The sequence below is a fragment of the Neolamprologus brichardi genome, chromosome 12 (assembly GCF_056152115.1).
Source record: "Neolamprologus brichardi isolate AB-2024 chromosome 12, ASM5615211v1, whole genome shotgun sequence".
Classification (NCBI taxonomy): Eukaryota; Metazoa; Chordata; class Actinopteri; order Cichliformes; family Cichlidae; genus Neolamprologus; species Neolamprologus brichardi.
The window spans coordinates 32008351-32020360 of NC_142115.1; the positions used below are offsets into that span (position 1 = coordinate 32008351).

A 12010-nucleotide genomic window follows, 5' to 3' on the forward strand; every position below is an offset into this window, starting at 1 on the left:
TTTAAGAAATGTTTCTAAATGTTTTTGAGTTATTTTTCAGGCTCTTAATGTCGTTTTATTTGTCATCACAGAGCAAAAGAAGGGAAATCCAGGACCAGCATGCATGGACCCCGGCAATCCAGTCCATGGCAGGCAACGAGTGGTCCTGCCAGTTCATTACCCGGGAAGGGTGCACCGTGCTGGTCAGGTGACAGCTTACCCAACTAGAACCAGCATGGACCCGCATGGCAACCCAATCACGGTGCTCACTGTGGACCAGCACCCAGATCCCCAAGGTCTGTACCCACCCCAATCGACGTCGGCCTTTCTCCGGAGCTACCACCCCACTCTCCTGGAGCATTCAATCAACCCTCACCACTGCGGATTAGAGCACCGTGGACCCCCTGCTTACCCTTCACAGCCTCATCATGTTACGTTTAAAAGACCCAAAATCCATAATCGCAACTTCTCCCGGGCAGCCTGTTTTTCGCAGTATGAAACCATGTACCAGCACTACTACTTTCAGGGGCTGACTTTCCCTCAGCCTCCTGATGGTGGCCAAGGATCTGCTGTGCCAGGGCAGCTTGGTGGAGGAGGGGTCCACAAGAGCCACCACAGCAGGGCTTTTCAGCAAGGGCTGTTGTACCCCACGGTGGTACACATGGCACCTGCCTCTTCTTCAAGGATAGCTGATAATGGCAGCACTTCTGGCCTTAGCTGCTATCACGGGCACCGCTCGGTGTGCAGCGGCTACCTCGCTGACTGTCCTGGCAGCGATAGCAGCAGCAGCAGCTCTGGCCAGTGCCATTGTTCCTCCAGTGACTCCATGTTGGACTGTACTGAAGTCAGCAACCAGGGGGTCTACGGTAGCTGCTCTACTTTCCGCAGCTCACTGAGCAGCGACTACGATCCTTACGTTTACCGGAGCAAGAGTCCGTGTCGGGGCTCCGGGGGGGAAGCGGGAGCTACGGCTTGCAACACAGTTTCAGCTGAGGACTCATCTTCCCCTGCACCCTTGGGACATGACTGCCTCCAGCTCCCAGCTGGAGCTTCGGGATATAACACGGGGGACCATCTCTCCAACTGCAGTTTGGAGCCCAACTATAGCAGTCGCTCGTCACTGGAACCCAGGGAGAACAGCAACAATAGTACTACCTCAGCCGGGGCTTCAGAGGCTGCCGGAGGTGACAGGGGACAGGGGGCACAAGAGGAGTCGGGGGAGCTCGGGGCCGCAGCCTGTAGCTGCTGTTTTGAGGTGCTTCCGCCCAATATTGAGTGCAAAGGGCAGGACTTGGACCAAGCAGGGCGTCTTGCCTCCGAACGCTGTCACAGGGAAATGGACTTCCAGGGGTCAACCTCCAAGAACTACTTTGCCTCTGAGCAATTGTGCCCTTCCTCTGAGCAGGTGAGCTATGAAGGGCTGCCTTGCTGCTTCTACAAAGAGATGAAGGTCCACAGGGCCGCAGCAGGGCGTTATACTGAGGACTACGCTGTTAATGTGCAGTACGCACACGCAGACTCGGAGGCCTGCTCAGGACAGGGCTGCTGCGAACTCAACCAGAGAATACCCATTATTCCTGAGGACACAGATTGTGAGTCGGGTACAGGGGCAGAGACCCAGAGCAGTTTATTACCAGTCAGTGTCACAGTGGAGACGGAGTTGCGGACAGGGGAGCAGCGCGAGCCCACGGACAGGTACTTCACCTCAGGACAGTTTAGAGGTCACCCATACCTTCAAGAGGAGGAGACCAGGGCTTTGTTTCACCCTCAGCTCTCTGCAAGCCCCACTGTACTGGGAAGCAGTACTTCAACATATGAGGGAGGTTTGGGCATATGAACTTGAGTCCTGAAAGAATGGGACGATGTATGTGGTACCGTGTCAGTCAATCATTGAAACCCTCAGTTGCCTTGTTCTAGCCTTGCTCTCTGAGCACTGAATGTTATCATCTTAGATTGTGTGGATTTCTACTGAAATGGCCTGTCAAAAATATATATATATATACTTATATATATATAAACAATGTATTAAGTTCATTCCTGTGGCCACAAATGATACTACACACATGGATGGAGGTTGTTAACTGAAAATTCAATTGGGTTGGTATTGGCATCTATTTGAAGACTTCCTGCTGCCATGAAGGGTTTGCAATCTGGGCCCAGTTTTTAAAAAAATCTCAACTCAGTTTTGTTTTTTTGTGCCAGCTCTAGAAATCTGATTTTTTTTTTTTACACATAAGTACACAATCCGCATCTACATGTACATTTTGCATATTTGTGCACATGACCACTGCCTTTAAAGCTTCATCCACCAAGTCAAGTAGATTTTATGGACTTAGCTACCAATACCAAAACAGAAAGACATGATTGTTTTATTTTAAACTGTTTTCAAGCAGGGAAATGGGTCTTTCTAGGTATTTGTGACCCACTCATTTCTCCATGGAGAAAAAAAAAAGCTATGTATAACTACAGAAAATTGCATAGAAATGTGAATGCAAGGCTGACACTGGTCAATACACAGAATTTGTTTTATGCATCGCATTTCTGTCCAGTTGTGGCCTACCTGTATGAGAGATGCCAGAGCAACGTGGCAAGCCTTATGCTGGGCTGGGAAGCTATTTGTAGCAATATCTAGACACTGCACAGGTTTTCGTTAAACTTCAGACCAGAGCGAGTGTCTCGGGGTCAATAGATTCAAACATAGAGTGTAGCACTCTACTTAATGTTTGGAAGCCCTTAAAAGTGTATTTTTTGTCACTTACCCGATTTCCACAATGAAACATGTGCTATTAAATATCTTTAAAGGTTCTAGCATGTATCAAAAGGCCAAAGGAAAGTAGCTGGAAAAGACTCATCTTTTAAAAGGGTTCCTTATTTGTACTGTGACTTTTCTTTTTGAATGATGCAGTTATAAGTACCGCAGTGTATCCGTTTGAATCGTGCTGTGCATAATACATACTTGCGATATCATTGCTTGTCATTCATGCCTTTCTGTTTGTCCTGCAGACTGTTTTTAATACTGTTTCTATGAAATATACACATTCTCTACACAGAGGAAAACCTGAAATAACCCTATTTATAAGTTAACCCAGTGCTGTAATCAAGTGAGAATCTAATCTTGCCTTTTGCATAGAGATATGTACCTACTGCAAATATAACATTTTGGGGTACTTGAGTCACTATTTAAGTTTTTTTTTTGTTTTTGTTATTGTTTCTAGCACTTAAGATTAAAAAAATGTGTACAAAAATTAATATTTTTTAAGAATATAATTATTTTCTGTCATTACTATTACAAATGTTTAAAAAAAAAAAAGAGGCTAGAAATCAATCTGTGTATATTTCTGTACCTGTATAGCAAACACATTTCATAAATGGAAATATGTTCTCTGAATATTTATTTACTAATATATTTATCTTTAAGCCATGTCTTATGTTCCGAGTGTATGAACGTTTGAGTTATTTGGTTGCTTTTTATTTTGAGGAAAATCACTAACATGAGACTTTGTATATACATGGTAATTGCACAAAAGACGATTAAATCTTCTCTGACCAAAAAACTGATTTTAAAACTTTAGTACCATACAGTTTTGTAATTAAAGTGTATAAAGATATGTAAAATATACAGTTTTATTCAAGTAACTAATGTTGTGGTGTCCTGCTTTTCATCGTGTGCACTCTATATTAATGTTTTCTTGTTTTGTGCAAAAAGTCAGTGGTTTAAATTGTAAGAGCTTTATTATAAGGAGTAATTAATATGCCTTTTGCAGCTTTGGTAATAATCCATTCGGATATTATGATTAGCTTTTTTAGGTTTTATTCATCACCAAAACACATTACCAAAAAAAAATCATCTTTTCATTTGTACAAGTACACATACAGTGAGCTCTATTAAGAGCAGTTTTCGTAATAATTCCTCTGGATTTAATGACCTTTGGTCATTCTGCAGTGAGCAGATGGAAGGCGCTCTGAAGCCTCAAGCTAGAAAACTCAAGTCTGAAAAATCTGTACAGTCATACTGCAGAGAAGCCTGAAACTGACTTTTTACTTCTTCGATATTTTACAGAAGGCATTCGGAGTGCATCTCACAGCTTGAAACCAGAGTGAAGAGCCACAACTCCACCTGTGAAATTGTAGTATTGCACACAATAGAAACCTGCATCTTCAATCATGGATTTGAACTCCTCCTGCAGAGGAAAAAGAACAAGGGGACCAATGACTAACAGTGAATCCACAAAGTGACAGACTTGCACACAGCAGTACAGCGTGAATACATAACAAGCTTCAACTGTTTCTTTTTCCAGAGTGGATGTTTAATGCTGTGACTGTGCATATAGACTCAATCAGTTGATGTGCACTAAAGACACTGTAACCTCATTAAAATGCTGTCAATTTTTTCTTAGACTAAAAGAAGGTTTAGAAATGTAACAAACAGTGCCAGCACAATCGAGTAATCAAACAAATTCACGCCATTTATCATGAATCAAATCTCTCTCTTTCAGAAAAAAAATATGTGAATGAAAGATCTAAGAAGGGTACTTGAAATTGAGAACTGTAATCAGAGTAAGCGCAGCAATGACAGAAATAAGATGCAGACCATAAATCTGCCTTACCTGGCTGGGGAACTTGCGGATGCTCTCTACTAAATACTGATAAGACTTCCAGTCTCCAGCAATAACCTCTCCCAACACTGGGATTATCTGGAAACTGTACGCATCATAAAGCCTGGAAAAGGAAACGGGAATCTCTCAGAACTAGAACCCAGTGTTTGTCTTAAATAACTCCCATAATTACACATTTCACTGAGCTCCTGGACAGTCTGAGGTGCAGAATTGGATGCACCAAATCATGTCAGGTAAGCATGGGGCTACTCAATAGTATCAATTCCTCCAGGAACTGCCTCGATACTCTCGCCATATGAGACTGAGCTTTTTCGTCACCAGGGGGAAGCCAGGACCCACTGCAACAGTGTGAGGTCTGACACTGGTCCAGTCGTTTAATCCTGATACCTAATGACTGTCAGGGTATCTATCATTGGAAGTAGTGCAAGGACTTGGTTTGAGTAGAGTCCATGCATGAGTGGCCTGGGAGATGAGGGCTACTCAGGTGTGTGGGCAGGGGTGATTGTGTGTGTGTGTGTGTGTGTGTGTGATTAACAAACCCCTCTGCTACTTGCTGTTACTTGACCAGATTTATTTCACAGATGTTTAATAAACTTTGTCCTTTACTCTTGATTTATATGGTTTTCCAGAGTTCATTTGTGAATATCATGTATTTATACTTTTCAATAAACTAAAACCTCTAAATCACATGCAATCACAGTTCTAGTGCCTCATTTAACTTTGTGTTGAAATCTGTTGAACTTTAAGTCAACAGTCTGCAAGTCAAACTGATCAATGATCAGCTGATGATTCTCAACTTCTTTTTAAATATCCCAAAACTCCATTTCTACTTAAGTGCATGCATACTATATCAAAGAGAACCAGAAGAGGGCAGCAAAAGCTCATTTAGTCTGTTACATCTGCAGTTTCAGAAAAAGTCAACTGACTTGTAAGAAAGCAATATTCATCACATTATATAAACTTAAAAACCATAAGAGCTTCTCTTATAGAGAAAATGAACATTTCAGCAAGACTTTTTTTTACAGTATTGATTTATATTACATATGCACTCAAGGCCATCATCTCCTCCTCACCTTGCTAACAGGGGATTTGTCACTTTGCTGAACTCTAAGCACATAAACCTGCCGCCAGGTTTCAGGACCCGCAGAGCCTCCTGCAGTGCCTGAAACAGCCAGTTATTAATTTAATGTCAAAGGACACAAAAAAATGTTACTCTAAAAACACAGCTGCTGGATTCATCTCTTATTTAAACTGAGAATAAATTAGTAAAAAATAAAATTTAACTGGAAACAGAAAATAAAAAGACCTTTAAAAGTAACTTACCTGATCTATACGAGTAACGTTTCGAATGCCGAAGGCGATGGTGTATATATCGAACTGGTCGTCATCAAAGGGCAGTTCCTCCGCGTCGCCAACCACCCATGATAGACCTGATACAAAGTGACAAAGGAAAACGCAAACAAGCATGAATTCTGTGGGTTATTGGCAGTTTGCAATTCCTCGTGACAGTTTATGCCAATAGCTCCGCCATAATTACAGTGTATCTGTTCGGGTCACGCATGGCTGAACAGAAATCTCCCACACTTATAATTAAACTGTTTGCATCTCCTGTATCCTGTGTGCCGTTCCCACCGCCATGACTTGCAGAATGCTTCAAGCTGAATAGTGGCACAAATTTAATTGACATTTTGTTTTACTTGATCTAAAAGTGTTTACAGTCAAGTTGCAGTGTTTCCACCACTAAAGCTGGATGCTTATATCTGATATCAGTGAACGCAGGTTTTTTTCTTTAAACACATTTCCGTGCATACGTCTCCTCCGCTCTGGTGTCAGGTTGACATTGTTGTCAAGATTTCACAATCGAAGAACTTTTTTCCACTAACGGAAGCCAGGTATACACTGCAATTGTGGCTCTCCCACAAGAAAGACGACCAACGTGAAGGAAACGCTCCAAAACGCAGTAACGTACGTAACAGCGAGTTGCCTTTTGTAACAAACCAACCAACATAAAGTATGATGCAGAAGTTTGGTCTGTACGATGTGTTCAACTGTTCCGGCTCCAGAGAGGATGCAGGTGGGATAAATATCTCAGGAATCACCACCTTGCATCGGAACTTGCAATTAAACACGTATAATGATTGGATAGCGTTCTCAAACAACTCCTTTTTCCCATAATACAGTGTCACTGCTGGTGCTCTACCAGTTCTGCATGGTTTCTTTTGAGAACCAGACGATATTTTGACAGGTTCGAGAACCGATTATTATGTGGAGTTACAAGCAGAAGGTAGGGGAATTTCTGTGGGAAGGAAATGATGATGAAGAGAATCTCTGAATCATTGATATTTTTTTTTGTTTTTGTTTTTTTAATTGTGACTTAGCCCAAAAGCCACTAACAACTCCAGGTTCAATTTTGGACCACAGCAGTGGTAAACATTTTGGCACTGGCATCAGTCTTTTTTTTGGTGGAATTGCATAGAATCTGTCCTATATTGGGCTCTACAGATCCACAACAAAACTTTTGCTTAACTACCACAACGATCAACTCGATACTGGCATCACTGCGGAGAAGAACAAACCCAAACAGACATTTCTGATTCCAAGAAATGAGAAAATCTAATTGAGCTGTGGTAGCAAAAACTTCATCTGTATATGTGATCTACTATTTTAGCTATTACCAGGACCACATTTGAATGAATATTTGAGGAACTGCTTCTATGCATCAGACCCAATGAATCAGAAGTTATGACCTTTGGAAACTGTGCACCAAACCTCATTTCTACAAGAGCCATTTCTGAAATCTCACAGTCTGTAGGCATTTCAAGTATTATCTCCAGACTGATGACAATATGTCATAGACGTATTAGTGACACTTTTGCACATCTTAAATTAAAAAACAGTATTTTCCACATTAACCTTTTGATTCTGAATGGTTAGTTCTCCTTCTGTCAGACACAAAGCCAGCTTTCATCAATGAAAAGCTTTCGATTTCTCAGTTAAAATGGATCTAAGGCTACGTGACACAGCATACATTGCCAGTTTCCTTCAGAACAACTCAGCCAAAGTGAGGCTAAGGCTCCTATTACTGATGAGATCTGTACATGCACAGAATCACAGGGACCGAGTATCCAGCTTGAAGACACTTGAAGCAGTTTTGCATTTAGAAGATTACCAGCAGTGATGCCCAAGCTCTCAGCCTTCTCCTTTCCCACTTTGAGCATCTCTTTGTTGATGTCACAGACAACAGCCGTTGACTCCCGGGGCCCGTCCGTCTCTATCGTGGAGTAGCTGTTGGAAATGTCCTGATATGACAGCGTCTGGCCGAAGCGTACCGCCCGCCTCTGTTGCCGCTCCCGCTGAGAGCGAACGTACTCCAGGAAACGGAAAGAAATGTCACCTGAAGATCATCACAGGGAATACAGATGTGTATTGCCAGTAGATGTTTCAGTTTGATGTTTCGCAGAAGCGCACACAAACGGTTTTACCTGTTCCACCCGCCACGTCCAGGAGCCGAGCACCAGGCTGCGGATGCATCGCATGCAGCAGCATGTCCTTCCACAGTCGATGAATCCCCAAACTCATGGCATCATTCATTATGTCATACTTCTGTGCCACATTCTCAAAAACTTTATATACTGAAAAAGAAAAAAAAAAACAATAAGAAAGAGGTATAGAATAGGGGTAGGATTTATGGAGTAACCTATAATATTATCATAGCTACCCTGGACATCAAATATGACATGATACAGTGGTTTAGTGATACAATGCAAAATAGTCATCTTCCATATATGAAATATCAGTAATCTGTGCAAATGAAAGAAAAAAATATCCCCAAAAAGTTTATAAAGCAGAGCGTTAGTGTGTATGTGTCACAGTTATTCGTTTTAATGTTGCAGCTCAATGTGAGTGAGTTCCTCCTTCTTCACTTCAAGGTTTGCAGCAAGAGTCCTGACAGGGACTAGAAAGAGAGAGCAGATTTCTCCTGTTTTGGCTTCCCTTCATTGGCTTCCTGTTAAATCCAGAATTGAATTCAAAATCCTGCTCCTCACATACAAGGTCTTAAATAATCAGGCCCCATCTTATCTTAATGACCTTGTAGTACCATATCACCCTATTAGAGCACTTCACTCTCGCTCTGCAGGCCTACTTGTTGTTCCTAGAGTATTTAAAAGTAGAATGGGAGGCAGAGCCTTCAGTTTTCAGGCCCCTCTTCTGTGGAACCAGCTTCCAGTTTGGATTAAGGAGACAGACACTATCTCTACTTTCAAGATTAGGCTTAAAACTTTCCTTTTTGCTAAAGCATATAGTTAGGGCTGGACCAGGTGACCCTGAATCCTCCCTTAGTTATGCTGCAATAGACATAGGCTGCCGGGGGATTCCCATGATGCATTGAGTTTTTCCTTTCTCACTCACTATGTGTTAATAGACCTCTCTGCATCGAATCATATCTCTTATTAATCTCTGTCTCTCTTCCACTGCATGTCTTTATCCTGTTATCCTTCTCTCACCCCAACCGGTCGCAGCAAATGGCCCGCCCCTCCCTGAGCCTGGTTCTGCCGGAGGTTTCTTCCTGTTAAAAGGGAGTTTTTCCTTCCCACTGTCACCAAAGTGCTTGCTCATAGGGGTCACATGATTGTTGGGTTTTTCTCTGTATCTATTATTGTGCGATCTACTGTACAACATAAAGCGCCTTGAGGCAACTTTTGTTGTGATTTGGTGCTATATAAATAAAATTGAATTGAATTGAATGTCATTTTGTGTATGTTTTATTTTTACCCTCATTAATATGGCAAGCTAATGCACAAGGAGTCAGGAATTACTGACTGCTACAGAGTCATTATAGTTCGTTTTGTATTTTCTAATTAGATTTTTTCTTCATTGAACTTTTAGTTTTTAAATTCAGTTTAGTTTAGTTCGTTTTAGTTATTTTCCCAAGTGGATTTCCTTGTTTCGGGTCTAGTTTTTATTTAATTTTTTTTTTAAATAAATGTTTAGTTTTAATTTAGTTGTTAGTGTTAGTTTTAGTCCTTTTAATTATTGTATTAAAGGCATGTATTAGAGACAAGATTTAGATAAATTAGTGCAGATATTACAATAAAAACTTATGACTAACTCATAGTGTGTCATAGTATTGTAGACACCTCAATAAACATGTTTTTCGGTGACTAGCAGGCCAAGTTACCAAACTAACAGACACTAAAACTAAGGACATTACCTCTACATTTTTTTAAAGTTTAGTTTGCTTTCACATCTAGTTTCAGTTTTTAGTTTAGTTCCAGTTGACTGTGATAAAATTGCTCTGCTAAGTCGTAGAGGTAGGTGGGGTTGGGATGGTTTCACATGTGCAGACATGGGATGCTGAATATACTGGGTATAAGATGTTAAATATGGAGCACCCAGGCAGGAAGACAAGAGGAAGACCACAGGGAAGCTTCATGAATGTTATGAAGGAGGAAATTTATATGGGCTGGTATGACAGGATGCTGTGGGATATTAAAGGTGTAACTATGAAAATAATCATAAATAAAGTTGACGGCATCGCACTTTAAACACTTAGAAGTTCACTGAATGTTGCCTCAGACATAAATGGTTAGCCGAATTGCCTAGCAGTTCCTCACGACTCTAAAATGACCTCATATCGCGTGCTTCAAAGTCTGTACATGTCTAGAGAGGCAACGAACTATTAAATGGAGAGATTTTTATGTGAAGACTGGCTCCACAGTCGCTCACCTCTTTTCGCCTTCTCTGCTTCCGGCACGGTCTCAAAACCAAAATGCGTACTTCTTTCTTCGGCTGATTCGCTGAAACATCGACAGGACGGCCGAGCAGAAACCCCGGCGGCTGTAACGGTGACGTTTCTGTGAGAAAGTCGGATCGCTTGACGGACAAGCAACCTCACGGACGCCGCCATGTTGCCTGACAGTTATGCCACGGGATGTCGTCATTCGTAGGCGACAATGTAGTCTTTTTTTTTTTCTAAGTAGCAATATTACAAAAATCTAAATACGTTAATAATAATAATAATAATAATAATAATAATAATAATAATAATAATAATAATAATAATAATAATAATAATAGTTTAGGTTTTTGCAGGTTTTGTGAAACTTTCATGAAAGTGTAACACGGGTGAAGGGAAACTTTTATGGTAGCTGGCCAGGCTACATTTTCTCTTTAGCTGCATTTTAGTGTCCTGTGGGGTTCTCCATGCAAATTGCTTTATTGTATAAATAGTGTCAGCTAAACCTTTTTCATGGAAAGGATATTGTATCAGAGTGTGTCCTTGTAGTACAGTGTATTAAATATTTAATATTAGATATTTTTTTTCCTCTACGATATGTTTTTGGTTACTTGCTTAAAAAAGGAAATTATTACTCAAATAAGAATCATAACTGTAAGTAAAAATCAATGATACACTCACCGGCATAGACGTGGCATAGATTCAACAAGGTGCTACAAACATTCCTCGGAGATTTTGGTCCACATGATACAGCAGCATCACAAAGTTGATGCAGATTTGTTTGTTGCGAGACTATGATGTAAATCTCCTTTCCCACTTTATCCCAAAAGTACTCATTAAGCAGCACTGGGATAAGATCTGGTGACTGTGGAGGGCATTTGAGTACAAATTAATTAATTGTAATGTTTAAGAAACTAGTGTTGATCCGAGATTTATGATATGGCACATTATGCTGCTGGAAGCAGAAGACAAGTCCACTGTGGTCATAAAGGGATGGACATGGTCACCAGCCATGCACAGGTAGGCTATGTTCTTTAAACAATGCTCAGTGGCACTAAAGGGCCCAAAGTGTGCCAAGAAAATATCCCCCACACCATTATGTGTTGTGGGGGATATGTGGTATCTATTTATCTATCTAGCTTGCAACATTTTCATAACTATACAAAAGCCTAACAAACTTTATTTAAGTTGTATTTAGGTTGGAACGCCTTGCTATGAATTTGATTCACTTTTCCTGATGAAATATCTCAATGTTATTGTTGTGGTCTAAATCTAAAATATATATAGACTGTTGATAAATATTATAAAGCTGAAGATTTTAATTTATTTGAAAGCTTGTTTTATTGTTTTTGTTTCATGACATTGTTCTGGTTAGCAAGGCCATTAGGGGGTTTTATAGTCGACGTTATGCAATCAAACAATTACCGTGTGACCAAAAATTTAAAATAAAAAACTTTATCATAATTTCATTTCATTCACTGAGAAAATATTATTATCCAAGAAGACACAAATACGAAGAGCTGGTTCAGGTTTTTAGGCCTTTCTCAAAGGTCAGTTTGGCAGGGAACTAAACCTCGCAGTATCCATTCAACAGAGGAATCAGTGACTTAACTAAATCTGCTTGAATATTGTTTTTTATTACTTTTTGTATAAATCATCAGGGGTGAAATTTAATATT

The 12010-nt window shown here is 40.6% G+C and overlaps 2 protein-coding genes across 3 annotated transcripts in view; one reads left to right on the forward strand and one right to left on the reverse strand.

The window, feature by feature from the left end:
• znrf3 (zinc and ring finger 3) overlaps positions 1 to 3607 on the forward strand; it is a 67905-nt gene extending 64298 nt beyond the window's left edge. For both annotated transcript variants that reach the window (XM_006803879.2, XM_006803880.2), the window contains exon 8: positions 72 to 3607. In XM_006803879.2, the coding sequence (XP_006803942.2) occupies positions 72 to 1816 (1745 nt within the window). In that variant the 3' untranslated portion in view covers positions 1817 to 3607. The remainder of the gene's footprint in view (positions 1 to 71) is intronic.
• Positions 3426 to 10512, reverse strand: coq5 (coenzyme Q5, methyltransferase). Its single transcript, XM_087849348.1, has 7 exons — positions 10323 to 10512; positions 8078 to 8227; positions 7765 to 7989; positions 5919 to 6025; positions 5669 to 5757; positions 4587 to 4698; positions 3426 to 4160 (listed from the first exon to the last, which is right to left on the reverse strand). The coding sequence occupies exons 1-7, from the start codon at positions 10501 to 10503 to the stop codon at positions 4059 to 4061; spliced, it is 966 nt and encodes a 321-aa protein (XP_087705474.1). The 5' UTR covers positions 10504 to 10512; the 3' UTR covers positions 3426 to 4058.
• Positions 10513 to 12010: the final 1498 nt, after the last annotated feature.

What these genes read in the sequence shown, in the direction of transcription:
- coq5 (XM_087849348.1), bottom strand. Translation starts at nt 10,503, where the DNA reads ATGGCGGCGTCCGTGAGGTTGCTTGTCCGTCAAGCGATCCGACTTTCT. An exon ending in ACGTTACTCGTATAGATCAG is followed by an intron (nt 5,758 to 5,918) that starts GTAAGTTACTTT and finishes TGGCTGTTTCAG; the next exon opens with GCACTGCAGGAGGCTCTGCG. An exon ending in TCCGCAAGTTCCCCAGCCAG is followed by an intron (nt 4,161 to 4,586) that starts GTAAGGCAGATT and finishes TTTCCTCTGCAG; the next exon opens with GAGGAGTTCAAATCCATGAT.